We start from the raw sequence: 20,962 nt of genomic DNA on the forward strand, positions 1-20,962 counted from the left end.
TCTGATCAAAGTTTCTTTACTAGAAATCAAATGAATCCAAAGAAAACAGTCTTTAAGGATTTTTCATGTTCTCTGTGTGAAACCTGTTCCTGTTTGGATGAACACAGAGCTGACGCTAAATGTTTTTTAGACCAGTGAGAATGACGCACTGGTTGAAGAACACTGTCCTAGAAAGCATCCGTTTTTGTTTTTTTCATTTTGACTAAAAATAGCATAATCCTAATCCAAAAACCACCGGGAACGCTTTTACAACGATCAGAATAGGATTGGATCTTAAGGTGTGGCCCCTCCATGGGAGCGTCGTGGAGAGCCATCCACAGAACCCGTCCAGGTCAACCCTTACACAGGTGTCTAAGGGGGGGTCACAATTGTCCTGTCAGATGGTCGCCACTGTCCTCTCCGTCTCTGTTGATGGGTTTCCGTCGTGTCTCTTAGGGTTCATTATTTACGTTTTGTATATCCTAATTTGTGCTCTGGCGTATTTTCTGGACTAGAAGTCGCTCCTGAGCAAAAAAGGGGAGGAGCTACCATCCAGTTCTTAGCCTGATTGCTTCATGGAAGCTGTCTGTAAAATGTTCCCTCGCTATATCGCTGTTCACCTTTCACAGTCTCACTCTTCTGCAAATTTTTCCCTGCACAACTTTGTATGCTTTTGTTGTTGTAACAGCGCACTATGTTCTGCATCCTGATTGGCTGTCGACCCTGTCAATCCATCTCTTCTGTACAGCTGTGCCTGTGTCCTGCACTAATGCATTGATCTACAGCAGGCTTATGGAACGTATTCTCCTCAGTAATTTAGGGAACAATGGTCATGTGGTTTAATGCATGGAGGACACAGATGATGTTTAGAATCTGCTTCTCCATGTCTGCGTTCATTCAGAGACGCTCCCGTACAGCCAGCTTCACCTCCAAGAGAGTGTCTGAATGACGGCGCAGTTTGACAACTTCCTGTCCCGCATTAGTCCAAGGACGAAAATATAAAAGCAGGAACAATGTCTCAACGCAAAAAACAGAAAAGTACAGTAAATTCTGGGATAAAGGCGAAAAAAATGCAGCAAATTTGAGATCAATTGAATGAATGGACAAAACCTTTGTTTATTTGCTGAACCTCATCCTGCCCAAATAGAACATCAAGGTTTGTCTACGGCTCGTGTCTTTAGAGCTATCAGCTCAGCTATCTTTTCCCTGAGAGTCTTTATTATCCGAGTTTCTTGTGCAACCATTGCAGGAAACCCAAACATGTCCAAAGTCGTCAACATTTCTGTGTGTTTTTCGTGAGGGAGCAAAGATTCTGTGGGACTCAGAGAAGAACTGGAGAAAGCCTGGAAAGTGAAGGTGACAGTGGTGCCTGTGGTAATTGGAGCACTGGGGGCAGTAACCCCCAAGCTGGAGGAGTGGCTACAACAGATACCTGGAAAGACCTCAGACCTCTCAGTCCAGAAAAGAACAGGAACAGCTAAGAGACTGCAGGACCCTCAAGCTCCCAGGCCTCTGGTAGAGGACCTGGGAGGTTGGAGGAGAAACCAGCAGTTGGGGGGAGAGGGACTTTATATATGTACACACACACATATCTATATATAACAATTTCCATTGTTATGGTTATTGCCCCATTTCCATTCTTCCACTACCATTAATTGTTCATTCCGCCCTGGGAATCGAAACCCAGGTTTCCTGCATGACAGTCCTGCACCTTATCAACCGAGCTACCCAGCCGTATTTATGTACATGTATATGTATAAAAAAACCACATTTAAAAACTATATATAGTTATATATATAGTTTTTAAATGTGGTTTTTAAAACCACATTTAAAAACTTAGCTGTGACAGGAAGGGTATCAGCGTTAAACTCCCCGCCAGACCACCTGTGTAACTCAGAGAAAGCTGATTGGCTGTGACGACCTGATGGGATGGGAAAGGTGAACAAACTCTAGTTTAAGACTTCAGGCTGAAGTAAAGTGAAGCCACTGCACTTAGGATTCCTGATCTGCCAGTCTGTAAGACTTTCAAATGAAACCGTCCTGAAGACTCGTTTTCACAGCCGGGGAGGGATGGAGGGTCTGGATGGCCCCCACTGTCTTGTTTTAGAGTCGACCACTGAGATGGGCTAAAGTCAAATCTCAATCACGTAGCTTTTCTGCATCTTCATCATTTAGCGCTGAAAGAGTAAATTAGCAGAAATATTTGGATTTTATCTGTGACGAGTCGTTCAGAGACAAAAATAACTTTGCAGTCTGGCGAATCTGAATGAGCTGAATGAACTAAAACGGCTGTGAATTATGCCTGGCTGGTGCTTTTGGATTTAGTTGGTTGTTGTGACGCCTCCTCAACTGTTTCCCTTTCAGTTCCACTATTAAGAGAAACTCTGGTGATTGTGTAAGGAGCAGGAAGTCAAGAAAGAAAAGAAGCAGAGCAGACGAGTGCCAACACTTCCTCCCAGGCAGTGCAGCCCCCCCCCAGATGAACGCCCCCGCGCTATTACTGGCATTTTTACGGGACTGTCCCAACGCCATCTGTTTGCAGCAATCAATTTCCCGACTGAATAAGCAGACAAGCTGCTGTGCCCAAAATACATCTGTGCTAAAGTCTGCTGTCACTCACAGGACTGCAGTCATTCACGATAAAAAACGCTTTGAAACCGGTGAAGAAAGTCAGGATTTTATGAATTTGAATTCTCAGTCTTAAAAACAGAGTTTTGTTTTCCTGATCTTCTTCTTCTTTGTAACATTTACACAAAAGTTTAAAGTTCCTCTCCGCTCATCTCCTGATCTATTTTCCCAGCATTCCCGTTGGTCATTTAATGATGATGATGGCGTTTAAAGCCAAAATCCAAAAACAGTGTTGTTTTCTAGGACTTAGTTTAAATCCAGATTCCAGCTCTGAAGAGGAAAACAAAGGTGCAGGTGGACGCATCAGAAAGGGGCGGAGCAGGGAGCTTGTGGCTCCGCCCAGCGTTTTTTCTCACAAATACCTTCTTTTCCAATCGACATTTTTCCTCTGCTCCTGATCTTTGAATAAAGAAATATGCAGAAATGTCTTTTAATCTTATTTATCTTTAACCCCTGTGCTATCCTATGACCCCCCCCTTCCATTGAGGTGTTCCCCCTACCATGACAAAGGTGGATAAAGGTGGAAAGATTTCATGTAATCCATGGACACCAGTGAAGATCACAAATCATTGAAGAAAAAAGGTTCAGAGCACTGTCTAGTGGGTCTAGATGACCCAACTCCCAACGTTAAAGTGCCTAGGATAGCACAAGGGTTAACTGTTTCCTCAATCATCAGAAAAATGCAACAAGAACGAGTTAAAACACCAAAAACAGCATTTTTATTGGAGCGGGTCTGTGAATCCTTGCAGTCGTCTCCTTCAGTCTCACACAGAAGCTGAAAGCAGGGCTGAAGGAAGGCCCCTTCATCACAGCAGGGGGCTTTTCCTGTGGCGGCTCTAGAAGTTCCACCTCACAAAGACGGTTATGAACACTCACCCCCCCTTCCACCCAATCCATGTTGCCCCATAAGGCGGATCCTCCTCACCTCTGCTGATGCCTTTCCCCACATCCAGCGTCTAGTCCTGACCTCTGTCAGCACAGCAGGACGGATGTCTGAGGGCGGAATGGAAGCGTCTCCTAAGACGTGAAACATGAAACAGCCGTGTTTGGCTGACGGCAGCCATCTTTTTAGGCATGTTCAATGCTCTGGAAGAGATTTAAACATCTGACTTCAATCAATGACATGAAAAAACAGAAATGTGACGATGAAACACAGACAGCAGAGTCCTGCACACGATCCAGAGAAAAACCTAAGGTCAGCCGCCATCCGTGAGTGGATGTGATCATGAGTGGTTTGGGCCAGAATCATGAGGAGAGAGCTGGTCAGCCCCTTTAGGGTCCCTAAAGGTGTGAAAATGACCTCTGAAAAGTAGGCGGGTTTCTGACTGACAATTTTCTTCCGTGGTCCAAAAAGAAGAACCGTGCTTTCTGGAACCAAATGATCTTCATGTCTGACGATGAAGCATCTCATGATGCATCATTGGCTGCTATGGGCATAAAAGGAGATAAACTGATAGTGTGGCCCCCGTCCTCCCTCTGGAGCATCCTCTAGCCAAATATCTCTGAGGGTGGGGGGCAGTTCACATCCAAACAGGCTTTTCTGACGTCCTTCAAAGAAATTCAAGCAGAAAGTCTCCAAACATCAGAAGTTCACTGGAAGCCAGACTTGTGAAGCTGCTCCAAAATAAGAGGTCCTATGTTCAAATGGAACGTGACGAATGAAGATGTTTCTGATTGGAATAGATTTGGATTTCAGTCAATATGACCTCCTAATGCAGCAAATCGACTAATGATCATTTTCAAATGTGTGATGATGTGGAACTTTGAAGGTTTTTAGTTTAGAAAGAAATACTGTTGTCTTTAGGAGGTTTGTTTGATGACGTTCAATACAAACTCTGATGGTTAGTGACTCAAACATGATGCTGACTGTCATCTGAGGATTTAGAACAATTGCAGAATCATTTGCTGGAACAGACCAATGGGAACACTTCAAACACAGAACAACAGATGATGTGAGGCTTATTTAAACAATCTAGGGCACAATGGAGCAGTGAAAGTTCTACTTTATCTTAGACTTTACCACGTTGTCCTTCACAGTTTTACAAATAAAAGATACACATTTCAATGTAGTTTATTATCCTGTAAAAAGCTTCGTTCTTCCACAGGAGCAACACTGACTTTAGGTGTTGTGTCCATAAAAAACATCAACATTTTATTAAGGCCCAACACTGAGATTCTCCACAGGACGTCCTGCTGCTGAAGGATCCACGTCTGCTAAAAGACGGCGGGCAGCCCGATGGAGGGTCGCTTACTGAGTCTGAGCATGAGCGGAGCCCCGCCCCCACCTAACCGTGACCATCACTAACTCTCTGAATACATCCAACCATACCTCTGCATTTTTCAGATGATAAATAATCCCAACAGAAAGGTAAAAACCAAAAACTTCAATTGGGATGAGAGTCATGTCTGAATTAGGTTTTGTATCTGAATGTAACCAGAGAGGAACCTGGCAGCTGGATGCGCCTTTAGTTAGAAAAGGCAGAAACTTCTTCATTCAAAGAAGATGAAAAGATATTAAGTGTTTCTAAATCCAAAAGCTTGACCAAGTGAGACTGCTGGTTAGCCGGGCAGGAAAGTGTCCCCGAAGACGTTTCCATAGGACGCCTTCAGAAACTGGACGTAGCTCTGCAGGGTGCGGTTGGTGGAGGCCGCGTGCTCCAGTCGCTCCTTCATGTTCTGAAGCTGACTCTGAAAGCCACGCTCCATCTGAGAGAGAAACACATTTTTGCATCTGAAGGGTTGGAAAGGTCCGATTCCTCTGCGGCTTTACCTCGTCCTTGCTGCGTTGCGTCTGACTCAGCTCAGTTTTGGCGCGGCTCAGCTGGCTCTGCAGCTCCAGGGCTTTGGTCTGAGACGCTCTGTCTTTAGCCAGAAGCCTCTGCGTGCTGTGGTCTACCTGCAGGAACACAGACGCATCAGCGTCCGCCGCTGCAGCTGAGTGGCAGCAAAGCTTTTCATGAGGTGAAGGAAGCAGGGCTGGCTGTGCAGTAGAAGACCTTCAGAGGTGACTCGCTGCTTTCACACCTGTCTCTGCGAGTCGCTCAGAGTTTGCTGCAGCTCTCTGGACAGGACGCTGCACTCGTGGGTCTTCTCCTCCAGCTGCAGCTGCAGCGCATGGATGCAGTTTTCTTTGGAAGCTAGAGTCTGCAACGTCTCTCTGTTTTCCACCTTTAAATCGTTCAGCTGCCTGCCAAAGAAAGGAGCAGAACCGTTGACCGTTTTCTGTTAACCTCTTCTAGTTTATGAATAAAACTATTCTGGGTGAATAATCCATTCTGATTGGCTGCTGGGTGTGCATTAAAAAAGTGATAACCGCACGCCCAAAAAAGTAGTTCTGGTCCCGTAGCTCAAATGTTCTGTATCACTGCGCCGGCTTCTTTAAATCAAACTTTATCTTCATCGTCTGGACAAAAACGAGCGGTTAGAGGAGAACTTTCTCTCTGATCTGATGCTTTATTAACACATCGTGATCATCAGCATATTTATCTCTTTCCTGTGCTGCTGCTCGGTACCGGCTCAGCACCACGTCACAAATGGTCCACTTTTTGTGAAAAAAGTGATCCAAACCAAAAGAATAAAGTATTAAAAACTGAATATTTATTCCTTTAGTTAGTGACCACGGTCTCAGAGGAATAATGGCCTTCGAAGTGTCCATCATCAGAAATGACGGTTCCGGCTTCCACAGCGAGCATTCATTTCTGAGAATCCACGCCTCGTCTGCCATTAACATTACTTAATGGACTTCACAGAAGCAGCTGTCCTCCGTTTACATGTCATACATGTTTTTTAAGGTATGGGCAGCTCCTCCTACTCATTTCCCAATAATGGCATCATGTTTGCCTTGGTAGGTTTACAGAGGACGGCAGATGGAAGCAAGGACCCCCCTAAAACCCCCCTGCCATGGCTGTCAGACCTGTCAAGGTTGAGGATTTTATCCTTGAAGAGCTGATTTTCCTCCAGCAGCAGCAGATGTTTCTGCTGTAGTGTCTCCACCTGAGAGCCCTGCTGCTCCACCTGCAGCAACACAACACAAAAGATGTTAACATCTCCATTTAGATGCAGAACAAAGAGCATTCTGTTTAGAGCAGTGGTCACATGATCCCATCAGTCTATGGACAGTCTCCTCCATTGTCCTTATAGGGTTAAACTGTCCTGTTAAATTTCAAAGCCAAACTCGTACAGATGAGGCGAGTGAGTCTGCTTTCTCACTCAGTCCCTCAGTCCAGTTCTCCTATACAGTCAAAGCAGAGACACACATGTTCCCTGCATTGAGCTGCAGTCAATGCAGCACCAGGTAAAAGGAGAAACATTGAAAAAAGTTCTGCTCGGCCCGGCGGGACCCTTTGCATGTTCTCCCCGTGCACGTGTGTGTGTGGCCCAACAACAGACTGGCGACCTGTTCAGGTGTACCCCGCCCTCGCCGCTCTGTGACCCGGAAAGGGATTCAATCATTGTGTTCTGAAGATGGATGGATGGTTCTGGTTCTGCTCCTTCTGGTCCGATTCAAATGCATTCCTCTCATATGAAGGGCAGCAGAGATTCTCCACTTCAGTGCAGCAAAGAGTTGGTGTCAGTTTGAGCAGCAGAACTCAGAACCATGGTCCCAGTTTGGAACAAAGCTGGTTCTGAAGTGTTCTAAGCATTGGAGCTGGGTCTGTTAGAGGCTGCACACATGAATGTGGAGTTTCCATGGTATTTCGGTGGCTGGCAGAAGCTTCAAACCTTGGATCTGACTTCAGAAAGGGCGGAGCTCCTCTCCTGGTTTCTCCTCTCCAGGGCTTCGGCCTCCTGCGTGGCCTCCTGGAGCTGCTGCTCCGTTCTCCTCAGTCGGTCCGGCAGCATCTCTAGCTCCCGCAGGCGGCCCAGCAGCTCCTGCCTCACCTGGTCCTTTGCTCTCTCCAGGCTTACCTTCATGTCCCGGGCATCCTTCTGTGCCACTTCCAGCTTAAGGCTGAAGTGGTCGGATTCCAGACGGCCCTGCTGGACCTGCAGAGACCAGACTGCAGTGCAGCGAACCAAAACAACCTCCTGTTTGACAAACGAGCAGGACTGCACCTTCTTCCTGTATTTCTCCACCTGAGCTTCGTACTTCTGGATCGATGACTTGAGGTGACGAGCTTCAGAGTGGAGCTCCCTGACCTTCTGCTCAGACCCGTTCAGTTCACTCTGGCATGGAGACACAATAGAGACGGCGTCATCGTCAGTCTGGGGAGGAAGGCAGGCTGCCGCCGTGGGTGAACGGACCTTCAGCCTGTGGTTTTCCAGCTTGGTGGAGGCATTTTCAGCACCGAGCAGATGGAGCTGATCCCTGAGCTCCTCCTTCTCCGCCCGGCTCCTGGTCTGTGCTGAGAGAAGCTGAGAATGGAGCTCCTGCACCTGACTGGAACCCAAACCCCGTTAAAGCAGTCAGCAGCAGAGACCAACCACCACTGAATTATGTGATGATGGAGTGTTGATTCCAGCTCCTGTCACTCACAGCTGCAGAGCAGACATGTCCTCCCTCAGCTGAACCTGAGACGCTGCCTCCTTCGCGTGGCGGACACACCAATCCTTGGATGCAGACAGAGCCTGAGACAACTGCGCCTCCTTTGGAACAAAACACCTTCATTGTGTTTCTACCAGACATCATACTGTAGAATGTCTACAAAGCAGTCAAAGCTTAAACCTGGATTTGTGTATTTGATCCTTTTATTTAGTGTGATCAGGGAAAAACAGATTCTCTTTAGCCTTCTGCTGCAGACAAAAGATGGAGACAGGTCACCTCCACAACTCCACAAGTTACACTAGAACTGCTGAATGACTTCAAGAAATCCTGTTTCAGGCCGTCCATCGTGGTTAATGGAACAGGAGGAGAATGTTCAGGAGGTGGAGACAGGAGCAGTTGGAGTGATAAGACTGAGGCTGGAACATTACAACAAAACATGTTTGGTGTTTTTTAAATGTTGAACGTTTGAACTTTTAGACCTTTTGAAGGTTTTTTTCTGAGTCCACACTGGACGTCTTCAGAAACGACACTAAATGTCATCTTCATGTCAGGAAATGACCTCACTGACTAAACTGCAGAGGTTTTCAGAGGACATCTGAGCTGAGAAGCATTTTGGTGCCCTGAGGTCATGATCGTGCACCAAAACCAGCAGATGTGGGCACCAACCTTTTCCGCCAGTTTCTCCGCTAAACGTCCAGCAGACTTCTCAGCTTGTTCGGCCCGCTGGCTGAGCTGCTGCAGCACCTCCTTGTCCTGTCTCTCCTGTTCCTCCCTCCGCTGCCTCAAAGTTTGCAGCTCCTCCTGCAGAAGCTGCTGCTCCTGCTGCTTTTGATCAAAGTCCTGCTGCATCCTCTGTGAAGGAGAAACAGGAGGTGAAGCTCTGGGTGTCTGAATAAGATCTCAGCTTATGAAGAATCAGTTTCTAATTTTAGCTGAACGTATCTTTGGTCTTCTTTGTGATCATTTTTGTCTGATCTCGACCAATAAATACCATCAATATAACCAATGTGAAACCTAAATGCTGAGCACAAAGCAGGCAAAGCACGGGGCAGGTTCCTGTGTTCTACCCCAAAGGAGGGTTCTGGAGGACCTGATGCAGGTGACAGAAAGGAAAGTTTCTACTAAAAACTGAAACTATGTGCTGGATTGTTTGAGGCACCTCTTTACACAGTCTACACCTTGGGTCTTGTCTGGTGTGGTAGATCTACACCTTGGGTCTTGTCAGGTGTGGTAGTTCTACACCTTGGGTCTTGTCTGGTGTGGTAGATCTACACCTTGGGTCTTGTCAGGTGTGGTAGATCTACACCTTGGGTCTTGTCAGGTGTGGTAGATCTACACCTTGGGTCTTGTCTGGTGTGGTCGATCTACACCTTGGGTCTTGTCTAGTGTGGTCGATCTACACCTTGGGTCTTGTCAGGTGTGGTAGATCTACACCTTGGGTCTTGTCTGGTGTGGTAGATCTACACCTTGGGTCTTGTCTGGTGTGGTGGATCTACACCTTGGGTCTTGTCTGGTGTGGTAGATCTACACCTTGGGTCTTGTCTGGTGTGGTAGATCTACACCTTGGGTCTTGTCTGGTGTGGTGGATCTACACCTTGGGTCTTGTCTGGTGTGGTAGATCTACACCTTGGGTCTTGTCTGGTGTGGTAGATCTTAGGGTTGTGCCGATGGACGATATCATCGTCCATCGTGATGGGTGACTGACATCCCGATGGAGAGACCACCATCGTGATGCCACGCCCCCGCCACGTTGCGCGTCGACACCATAAGCCGCGGTTACATGTACTAAATATCTTGATGGGATCAATGGTCGGATTAGAATCCAACCGTGTACATGGGCCCAGAAAAATGTTTTCAGAATATAAAAACGTTCACTAAGGTCACACTTTCCGTCGGAATAAATCATTCGCACATGCGCAGTAGGGTTTGAAAAACGGAAGGATATAAACTCCGCCGAGCGGCTTTTTTTTTCAAACTTTATTGTATGTAACAATTCAATACAAAACAATGTTAAACAGCGCCGAGCGGCTATATACATTGACATGTCAGCTCGGTAATATACGAGACGGTCTTCTAAACGTGCCTTTAATAATGTTACGGTTATTATGAAACACCTGTTCGCTCATCATTTGAATTTTAATCCGTGTGGTCAGTGCTTTTTCTGAACGAAACCAGGATTAGCAGTATGCTACACGGGCTAACAACATTAGCTTTGGGTGGTGCTGCTTGCTGGCTGCACGTAAACATGTAAGAATAACATCAGCCTTTATTTAGACGGGACACGACTGGAAACACAAATCCGCGTGATTGTTTGAATGTTTTCTAAGGACTGAGCGACATGTCTGCTTTGAAGCTCAAACCGCTGTGTGTGCTGACGATCCGAGCTGTGCTCAGACGCACACTTTTAGACCCGGTTCTACTAGCGGACTACTTCTTTTCTATTTTGTTTGTTATTTTTTTTTTGTTAAAGTCACTTCCCTCAGTTTATACTGGATCATCGCGGATTAGTCATCAGTTGGGAAATAAAATGAAAAAAGCAAAAAAACGAATAGCAGTTATATAAGAACGAAAAATGTAAAAATACCCCCCCCCCCCCCGACGATGTCATCGTCCATCCCGATGGTTGACAGCAAACATCGTCAACGGCCAATTTAAGGGACATCGCCCAACCCTAGTAGATCTACACCTTGGGTCTTGTCTGGTGTGGTAGATCTACACCTTGGGTCTTGTCTGGTGTGGTGGATCTACACCTTGGGTCTTGTCTGGTGTGGTAGATCTACACCTTGGGTCTTGTCTGGTGTGGTGGATCTACACCTTGGGTCTTGTCTGGTGTGGTGGATCTACACCTTGGGTCTTGTCTGGTGTGGTGGATCTACACCTTGGGTCTTGTCTGGTGTGGTAGATCTACACCTTGGGTCTTGTCTGGTGTGGTGGATCTACACCTTGGGTCTTGTCTGGTGTGGTGGATCTACACCTTGGGTCTTGTCTGGTGTGGTAGATCTACACCTTGGGTCTTGTCTGGTGTGGTGGATCTACACCTTGGGTCTTGTCTGGTGTGGTAGATCTACACCTTGGGTCTTGTCTGGTGTGGTAGATCTACACCTTGGGTCTTGTCTGGTGTGGTAGATCTACACCTTGGGTCTTGTCTGGTGTGGTGGATCTACACCTTGGGTCTTGTCTGGTGTGGTTGATCTACACCTTGGGTCTTGTCTGGTGTGGTAGATCTGAGCCTCTATTGCTCTGGTGCTCAGGGCTTGTTCCTGAGCTGCCAGGATGAGCGCTTCGGTGCTGTCCTGTAGGCCAGCCCTTTCTAGCCATTGGTAGGACTTCTTGATATCAGCCACTTCAGTTATGGTCCGGTGGTACATCCCATGCAGGGGTTTGTCCTCCCATGAGTATCTGTCCTCCAGCACTGTATCCTCTGCTCTCCATTGCCTGAGACATTCCCTGAGCACACTGTCATTTTGGGCCTTGAGCTTGATGTACTCATGGATCTTGGATGTTTCATCCTGGATAGTGGCTTCTACGCTCACTAGTCCTCGGCCTCCTTCCTTGCGGCTAGCATACAGTCTCAGGGTGCTGGATTTGGGATGGAACCCTCCATGCATGGTGAGGAGCTTTGGTGTTTTAACATCCGTGGTCTGTATCTCTTCCTTTGGCCATCTTATTATTCCTGCAGGGTATCTGATAACTGGCAGTGCGTAGCTGTTTTTTGCCCGGGTCTTATTCTTGCCATTGAGCTGGCTTCTCAGGACTTGCCTTACTCATTGGAGCTATTTATCCGTTGCAGCGTTCCTTGTTTCCTGCTCCAGGTTGCCATTTGCCTGTGGAATTCCAAGGTACTTGTAACTGTCCTCAATGTCTGCTATTGTTCCTTCTGGGAGTGAGACCCCTCCTGTGTGGACTACCTTGCCTCTCTTTGTCACCATCCGGTTGCATTTCTCGAGCCCGAATGACATCCCAATCAGAATCAGAATCAGAATCCTTTTATTGTCATACGCACAGCTTTTACACTGACATACGATATTGTTCCAGTGCAACCCGAACAAGATCAGACATACAACAAATACACATACAGTTCGAGTTTTACTGAGGCAGCTGCAGTGACTGCGCACCTATTTCTTAGGATGGGTAAAGATGGTTACAATAGGTGGGTAGGGTGATGATTGGTGACAAAAAAAGTCGTATCTCAACACTGTGATACAATGTGTAGATACAAGAAAAAAAACACCGTCTGAACACAGAAGCACATATTCTCACGGCCACGCAGTACACAAGGATCACTGGGAAGGTTGGATAGGGGGGGTGGGGCCCCCCCCTGTGTTACACTCCGGTCGCAGCTGCTCCTCACGGGCGCTCGCGTCTCCAGGAGTGCTCACTCGGGGGCGGGGGGTGAGTTCCGAGGAATGTCGAGGTCGAGGGGGGGGTTGAGCAGCAGCATCGGCCTTCAGCACAGCGGCGGTTTTCACACTCTGAGAGCGAATGATGTTTTGGTTGGAGCCAAGGAGTCTCAGCTCAGGGGGGGGGGGGGGGGGTCCGATTAGATTAGATTTTCCGGCGCCAGCAGGTTGTTTGCTCTGCTGGCTGTGTCCTTGACTGGTCTTGCACTGAGAGGCAGATTTGATCCAAAATGTTGGCAATTTAGACCAGTCTAGCCTCCATTCGGGCAGAAACGCGCTCCAAGTTGGTATCCATCTTCTGCACAAGTTCAAAGATCGAGAGCATCCTGCTTAAGTGGGCAAGACAAGCACAGAGCTTTTGATCCACTTGTGAAAGTTTCTCGTACTGAGTCTCTCCTCCCCGAAGAATCCTTCCACAGAGCTCAGACGAATCGCCTCTCTCCGTCTTCTGCTCCCAGACTGCCTGATAGATCAGAAATCCTCCGATCCCAATGATGAGGAATCCAATTATCATAAATCCAAAGAGGTACACATCCTCCACGTCTTCCACAGACAGCTGGGCCAGGCACACCAGCCTCCACTTGCCCCATGGATCGTTGGTGTATCCAGCCGCGTGGGTGCCGTCTGGGCAGGAAGGGTCCGCTTTCCCGTTCCTTAGTGTTGAAAAAACTTTGTCGATCGAATTCAAAGACCAGCTGATCAGATCCATCTTTAGAGTGTAAAAAGAGCAGGAGTAGCAGCAGGCAGAAAGATGCAGCTCCGGGGAAGACAGACAAAAAGCTGGGGGGGGCTGATACAGGAGGAGCGAGAGGAAAAGCGTCCGTCCTCGACAAGAGCAGGAAGACCTGATGTCAATGTCAGTACCAATGTCAGTACTGTAGATCCTGGTGGTGTGGATCAGGGAGTCAATGTCTCGCTCTTAGCATATAGCTTGATGTCATCCATGTAGAGGAGGTGACTGATGTTTCTGAGTCGGTATCCATAGCCAGTCTTGTTGAATATTTGGCTGAGGGGGTTCAGACCTATGCAGAACAGCAGTGGGGACAGAGCATCACCTTGGTATATCCCACATTTGATGGACACTTGTGCAAGTGGCTTCCCATTGGCTTCAAGGGTGGTTTTCCACAGCTTCATTGAGTTTCCTATGAAGGCTCTTAGAGTCCTGTTGATGTTGTACGGCTCCAAGCATTCAGTGATCCATGTGTGTGAAATTGAGTCTTAGACTTTCTTGTAATCAATCCATGCTGTGCACAGGTTGGTGTGTCGTGACTTGCAGTCTTGAGCGACTGTTCTGTCAACCCGGAGTTGGTGTTTGGCTCCTCTGGAGTCTCTATCAATGCTCTTCTGTGTGTTACTCATGTATTGATCCATATGCCTATTTATCTTGGTTGCAATGATGCCTGACATGAGCTTCCATGTTGTGGACAGACAGGTTATTGGCCGGTAGTTGGATGGGACTGCACCCTTTGAGGGATCCTTCTGGATTAGGATTGTTCGCCCTTCCGTTAGCCATTCGGGGTGAGTCCCATCTCTTAGCAGCTGGTTCATTTGTGCTGCCAGGTGCTCGTGGAGTGCGGTAAGCTTCTTTAGCCAGTAGGCATGTATCATGTCAGGGCCCGGTGCTGTCCAGTTCTTCATACCTGAGACTCTTTCTTGGATGTCTGCCACTGTGATGGTTACTGGATTCTGTTCAGGGAGGTTGCTATGTTCTTTTCTCAGAGAGACCAGCCACTGGGCATTGCTGTTATGTGCTGCCTCTTTCTCCCAGATACTTGTCCAGTACTGTTCAGTTTCCCGCCTTGATGGGTCTGCTCTGTTGTTTTGACGCTGCCACTGAGCGTAAACTTTTGCAAGCTGAGTTACAAACAGCCTGTTTATCCGTCTGGCTTCATTGTCTCTTGTGTATCTCTTTGGGCGGCTGCTCAAGGCTAGGAGCCTTTGTTTGGCAGTTTCTAGTGCTTCTGGTATCTGGCTGTATCTCTTAGGAACTTGCTTTCTCATTGTACCTCTTTGGGCCTCTGTCAACTGACTCACATCCCTCTCAGGTGCCTTAATTTTGGCCTCTAACCGTTGCTTCCATGGTGGGTGTTGTTTTCTCCCAATGTTGCTCTTAAAGTCAATCATCTCAAGGATCACTGTTGCCAAAGGGCAAAATGTGTATAAAATTGCATTAGGATTTGGAGATGCTGTGCCTTTGCCCCACAGGCTAATTCCCTGTCTAGAGGAGAGGGTATGTGTCTTAGAGGGACAACCTGCAGGTCCCTGAGTTACTGGATGTCTATTTGCTGACCTGAATCTGAGCAATCAGCCGAACCTTCTCCTTCTCCGCCTGGCTCAGCTGGATCTCCAGATGGTTGCGAGTTGACTCCAGCACTCGTGACAAGTCTTCTGTCGTTTTTGCGTGGCACTGAAATGAAGGAAGAGAGCTTAAAGCGTGATGTCTGGCAGATCTGTGTGTTTGCGTGAATTCTGGATTAAGAACAATAAACAGCTGATTCAAAAGGAAGTTACACACTTTTTCTAAGTCCAGGTGCTCGGCCAGTTTGGAAGCTTCTTTCTCTGTGTTGGTGAGTTTGGCCACAAGACGCTGCAGGAGAAGAGGAGATCATAAACATGTGCATGGAGTCTTTTCAGGAGCAGATCAGTTCTCACCATGTTCTCTGCTTCCGTGTCAACCACTCTCTTCTTTAAACCATCTCTCTCTTCTGAGCACATCAACGTTTCTCTCTGCAGACACAACAGCAGTCAAGAAAGGTTTTTTCTGAGCTGGCATGTCCTCTGACTCCTGCATCCTCCACCTCAGATTTACTCCACCCTCTGAGGAGGTCTCGGAGACTTTGGTTTGTCCGGTTGAACGTGGCCATCTTCTCGAGCAGCAGCCTCTGATGCCTTCTCAGAGTCCTCATGTGGGACTTTGGCGTCCGATTTTCCTGTGAAACAAGTTCAGGAACGTGCTTTAAAAAAACATCAGTCATCCTGAGTTTTATTTAACATTCAGATCTCCAAGATTTGTTGAAGAAAAATCTTTGTGATTCCCAGTTTGTCCTGTGCAGCGGCTCAGCCTCTCCTGTTAGACACACTTCAGAGACATTACAGCTATTTTTGTGTCGAGTAAACCTCCTTTGGCTTTAAGCTGCATCATTTATCATTTTATCCTAACAGTGTTTTCCTCTGAAGGACAGAAGGGAGGGAGGAGAGTGTTTGGGACGACAGAACTCACCTTATCTATGCTGTCAATGGTTTGTTTCAGAGCTGACAGCTGATTGGCTACAGCAACACCGTCGATCTCTGCCTCCACAAGCATTCTGAGAAGCTGGTTTGCATCTTGGTCTTTTGGGACCAACCTTCAAAAAAAACAGCAGTCCATAAACGTCTTAATCAGTTTTACCCAGAGATCTTTTTTAACCACTGAGCCTGGATGAAAATGGTGTTTTTGGGGTCTTTAACTCAACTCTCATATCTACAGAAAATTCATTTTAAAATGACATTTCTGAGTATTTCTTGTGGTGAATCAGCACTAGGTGCAAAACCTGCAGTTTCAAAAAGCCTGTAGCAGTGATGTCAGCAAGCTCCGCCCCTTTCTGATCATTCACTGTCAGACCAACAGATCCATAAACGTCTTTGTTCTCCTGGGGCCTGTTTCAGAAAGGAGGTTCAACCAACTCTGAGGTCAAACCTGAACTCTGAGTTGGTCAATCGAGAGATTGACAACTCTGAGTTTTCAGTTTCAGAGCAGCTGATCCGCGTTAGATCAATCAACTCTGAGTGGACTGATTCGGAGGTGAGCGTGCGCACCGCGTCTATAAGAAGCCATTATCAATGGAGCGCAGATATCACGAGTCACCATGGCAACCGTGAAAAAAAGAGGTCTGCGTATTTTTCGCCAGCTGAACTTGACGTGCTGCTGCAGAGTTACAGTGAATATGAGCACATATTCCAGAAGAAAAGCAACACCGCTGCATCTGCAAAACAGAGACAGTTAGCGTGGAAAACATAGCTGCTCAAGTTAATGCGCAAGTTTGCATTTAAATCATTGTTATAAAATATTGGCTGTAATAACTTTTTAAATAGCGTAAGGTGTGAAATAAAAATGGCGATATTTAGGAGTACTTTTGAAGTGTTATTCCTGGTGTAAATGCATGAAATGCTGCATAGTGTACAGAACCAATCTGGGGGAAAATGCATTTAACGTCGGTAATGTTTAGAGGACTTTTTTGTTAACCTTCCCCTCTTGGTCAGTTTAATATTAATACATGCAATTGTGTTTTTAAAAGTGAACTTTTGTCTACTGTTGAACCTTTCGCTGCGCGAAGACTTCTCCTTTCTTTTCTCTCGTCTTTCCGACCGTGGTCAGAAGCGCAGGGGAGATTTCCTTCAGGGCCGAAGGGAATTCTCCTTCGGGGTTCACTTCCTGTTGGAAACCCTCAACCTCCAGAGCGGATTAAGAATGACTCCAAAACAGTTATTCTGGGAATGACACCTTCTCTTTATTTAACTAAGTGCTCCGTCCTCCGAACACACAATATATTCCACGCACACACCTCCGCTCCGTCCTCCCCCCCCCCCCCCCCCATCTGCACCTGCACTCGCACCCCGCTCAGCACACACGCTGCAACACTACCCTTGTATTGATCAAGTGGTATAGGTTTATACGGGATAAAGAAAGTAAGCAGTGCTAGCAAATTGTGTTTCCAAAAAGTAATTGTTACATTAATCTAATTCAATGTCCCTGATTTCATTTTCATGTAGATGCAATCCTGCAGGAATTAAAAGAACATGGCAGCAGCTAAAAATGAAGTATAAAAACATAATTCAATCAGGTCAAATGTGAGCATGTCATGGATGTAGGCTTTGTTGACAATATTTGACATGTGAAACATCTACATAGCAATACATATCTAATGTTGTTTTCATTGTATATATGGAATTGACTGCAATGAAAAACGGTAACGCTCAAACAAAAACGTTTGGGGAAATGACAAAATATTGAGTCTTCTCAAAATCCTCGTACGAGGTAAATATAATTCTCTAGGAATTAATGCAGCCTCCTCGTCTATTGGGTCCTCCAAAAAAGAACAAGCCATTCTTGTCACTTAGACCGTCTCTGTGTGACGGAAATGTGGGCAATGAAGGTTAAAGCGAAAAATACCGCTTCGTCTTTAAAAAGGGGAGGGGACCGGCAGAAACTTTGAGTTTGGAGAATAAAACCTGCTCCCGACCAGGTTAGGTTCACAGCGTAAGTAACCATGGATACTGACTCCGAGTATAAGTTACCTCTCTTTCAGAAACGGGTTTGACTTACTCTGCTTTCTCTGGTTTAACAAACCTCCCATTCTGAAACGGAAAACCTAGGGTTTCCCTGATTTCAGGGTTAACATACTCAGAGTTTACACTTAACCTCCTTTCTGAAACAGGCCCCTGGTCTGAGCTGGACTCTGGATCAGAACCGGACGGCTGGATGGATGAGGGGCTGTAAGCTAGTGAAAGAGTGTAAACTGAGGGATGATGGGAAATAAGCAGAGCTTGCTCATGCTCGTCTCTACCTGTCCTGCCCGTCCAGTGGGTTTTTGGAGAGTCCCACATGTGGGGCCACGCCGTCACACTGAGGCTGCAGCCTGTTGGTCTGGACACAGAAGAAGACGTTCAGCAAAGCTGAAGCAGATGGAATCGCACAGAAGATCTGAATGACTGCAGATCCAGATTCACTGCATCCAGTCATGCATACAGACTCTGAACGATCCAAATCCAAACTCTATTTACAGACTCGGCTGACAGCCGGCGCACATTTAAAGGACCTTATAGCTGAAGACGTTTCTTCTGCAGGACGACCTTCCAGGAGGGATCCAGGGGGTCCGGAGCCTCCCCTCAGAACCTGCTTCCCGCCTCTGTGAAGCAGAGTGGGAACAAATCCCACAGAGTTAAAACCTGGCATTTAGCCCCCACTCCCCCCACACACGTGACTTGATGTTTTTCTTTAGGAGGGTCTTCTTCAGACTGAAGCCCCTGATGAAGGACTGTGTGACCTGGGAGCTCATCAGCCCACTTCCATCCGAAACTTTCCTTCACTTCCGGCCTGGAATCAACAGGTGCGTGTTTCGGTCACGCGTGTCCCCCTCCACTCCCCACAGAAGACCAAAGGTTCCCTGAAGGACGTTAGTGGAACATCTGCTCCATCCATCCATGTTACCTGCGCAGCGTCGCCGGGACTTCTTCCCGCGTGGACGTGGACAGGTGATGTCTGCGGGGATTGTGCGTGAACGGGCGCTGCGGGAAGTCTGGTTTCCATTTCTGAGAAACAGGAAAAAGTTTCAGAAACAACTCCGAGCTTTTGTCTGTCCGGCTCCCTACAACCACTCACCTGATTGGCTGGTGAGCAGCATCTCCTACTGTGATTGGCTCAGCGGACAGCGACGCTAATGGTAGCCATGGCAACCACAGAGAACTGTTTGTGCTGCGTTCAGGAGCGTCAGAAACAGAACATTTGTTTCAAGGCTGATTGGCGGGAACTCGTTCAGTTTATCTACGTTTCTGTTGGTTTATCTTCACTGTTTGGAAGTTTATGGAGCCGCTTTTATTATGATGTTTACGGCGAAACATTAAAACAACAAAAAAAAAGGTTTCTAGGCGGTTCCATTAAGATTCTTCATTAAAACCCAGGAACACAGAAAGTGGAGTCACTTTTATTCACAGACTTGTGTTTTGGTTTTGGTTCATTTGTTTTATGCCAGCTTCAAACATGACCCACCCCCCCCACAGTCAGGGGGGTATTCCAGGAAGCATGTTTAAACTAGCCTGACTTTAAGCCTGAACTCTGGCTGAAATCCTCCTGAACTTGCTTACTCTGGGTATGTCGGTTCCAACAGACCGGATATGAGTTGGCGTAATTGCCCTCCACTTGGTAACCCTGGGTTAATGCACGTGCACAGCAGGTACATAAAGACATTCTCAATGGATCACTGATTTAAGGAGTCACCATGGAAATGCGTGATAAAAAAAAAGGGAGAGCTATACTTCAGTGAGACGGAGTCTGAGGTTTTAATGACGGCGTATGAAGATCATACGTCCATCAAAAAAGTAATACGGCTGCATCATCAGCAAAAGAAAGAGTTTCTGCTTGGAGTAAGAACAGACAAAGTAAACGCACGAGTTTTTGATCTTATTTCCATTTTCATGTGACGCATTTATATATAACTTATCCAATTTTGCCACCTTAAATGAATTACTTCTATTGGTAACAAATAATCGAGTTAAATTTAATCAACATAATTTCTTACGTCTATAAAAACACAATAATTATTTATATAACTCAAATTTATGTATTTATCTAACTAAAGGTCATATTACTCCAATTCAATTAATATTTGTTCCATCTTAATTAATTATGATTCTTGAACTCTCATATGTCTAAGTTTGAGCTGGCAGATATGCTCATTTTTATAACAATAAAAAGGACGGGAAAAGAATGCCTTTACGCACAACTTCAATAAAGAATTTTCCATCAATGTCACTATAGGACTCATCAGTAGGAGTGGGATATAAACTCATCATCCTCTCCTTCATTCTCACTCATGGTGCAGAGACATAAGCACAGTAGGACTAAACAACTCAGCAAAACATGGCAAAACACGGTAAAACAGCTAAACAACTAAACACATTTGGTCAAAAAGCCACACTTAAACCCAAATCCGTCCAGACAGGCAAAGCAAATGGTATCCCACAATCCTTTGCGGTGCCGATCTAACAGCAGGACCAACGTTACACCTACTTAATTGAATTAATTTGAATGAAAGTAAAACAACTGTCTGATAACTGCGTGTTATTTTTAAACTGACTTAACAAACAAATGAGTTATCTTAACTGAAGCAAATAACTATGTTAGATAAAAGTAAAAAAGTTTATTTTTCCAACATCCATATGTGGTCTTATCACCCTCTCATGGTGGAAAAAGTATTATCTGAGCTTCTTCATCCACTAAATCATCTTCAAATGGACACGCCATGCTGCTTCACCTCTCTGAAAACAAACTAACCTTCAACTAAACCTGCTCCAGACCAGGTTATGTTCAGAGTATGAGTTGCTATGGCAACTTGACCTACCCTGAAACATACCTCCATTTCTGGAACAGAAAGCTGAGGTTATCAACTTCCTTAGCCTCAAACTTACCGTGGGAGCTAGCAGAACCTGCTTTCTGGAAGACCCCCCAGGTGTACCATGGAAAATGACCCATTCACTGATCTAAAAACATTTCCATCTCCAGGATTTCAGCTCTGAGTTTATCCAAACAGGCCCTGATAAAACACTGAGTAGTTAGGAATATGAAGGACCATAAAATACTTTTTATATGATTCTGTTAAAGACAAGTCATCTTTCTAACTGAAGCACTTTTCTAATAAAGTCTGGATTGAAGGAAAAATTTGCTCTCAGACTTCAGTCACTTTGGAAAATGAAAAGTTAAGCTTAAATAAAAGTA

The 20,962-nt window shown here is 46.2% G+C and overlaps 1 protein-coding gene across 3 annotated transcripts; it reads right to left on the bottom strand.

The window, feature by feature from the left end:
* Positions 1–4,592: 4,592 nt before the first annotated feature.
* On the bottom strand, positions 4,593–19,239 carry LOC101166354 (outer dense fiber protein 2). Of its 3 annotated transcripts, XM_011493066.3 has the most exons (18): positions 18,851–19,237; positions 18,680–18,780; positions 18,288–18,377; positions 18,036–18,115; positions 15,713–15,836; positions 15,291–15,422; positions 15,145–15,219; positions 15,008–15,079; positions 14,783–14,899; positions 8,759–8,944; positions 8,084–8,193; positions 7,852–7,987; positions 7,663–7,773; positions 7,330–7,593; positions 6,521–6,621; positions 5,632–5,794; positions 5,378–5,503; positions 4,593–5,313 (listed from the first exon to the last, which is right to left on the bottom strand). In XM_011493066.3, exons 1-18 carry the CDS (start codon positions 18,870–18,872, stop codon positions 5,167–5,169), a joined length of 2,157 nt encoding a protein of 718 aa, XP_011491368.1. In that variant the 5' UTR covers positions 18,873–19,237; the 3' UTR covers positions 4,593–5,166. The 3 variants fall into 3 exon arrangements, with proteins under 3 accessions (XP_011491368.1, XP_011491367.1, XP_020555825.1); XM_011493065.3 differs by having other exon boundaries at positions 7,330–7,773; positions 8,084–8,157; positions 18,851–19,239; XM_020700166.2 differs by having other exon boundaries at positions 7,330–7,773; positions 18,851–19,238.
* Between the last annotated feature and the right edge of the window lie 1,723 nt (positions 19,240–20,962).

Source organism: Oryzias latipes, chromosome 9 (assembly GCF_002234675.1).
Source record: "Oryzias latipes chromosome 9, ASM223467v1".
NCBI classification, from domain to species: domain Eukaryota; kingdom Metazoa; phylum Chordata; class Actinopteri; order Beloniformes; family Adrianichthyidae; genus Oryzias; species Oryzias latipes.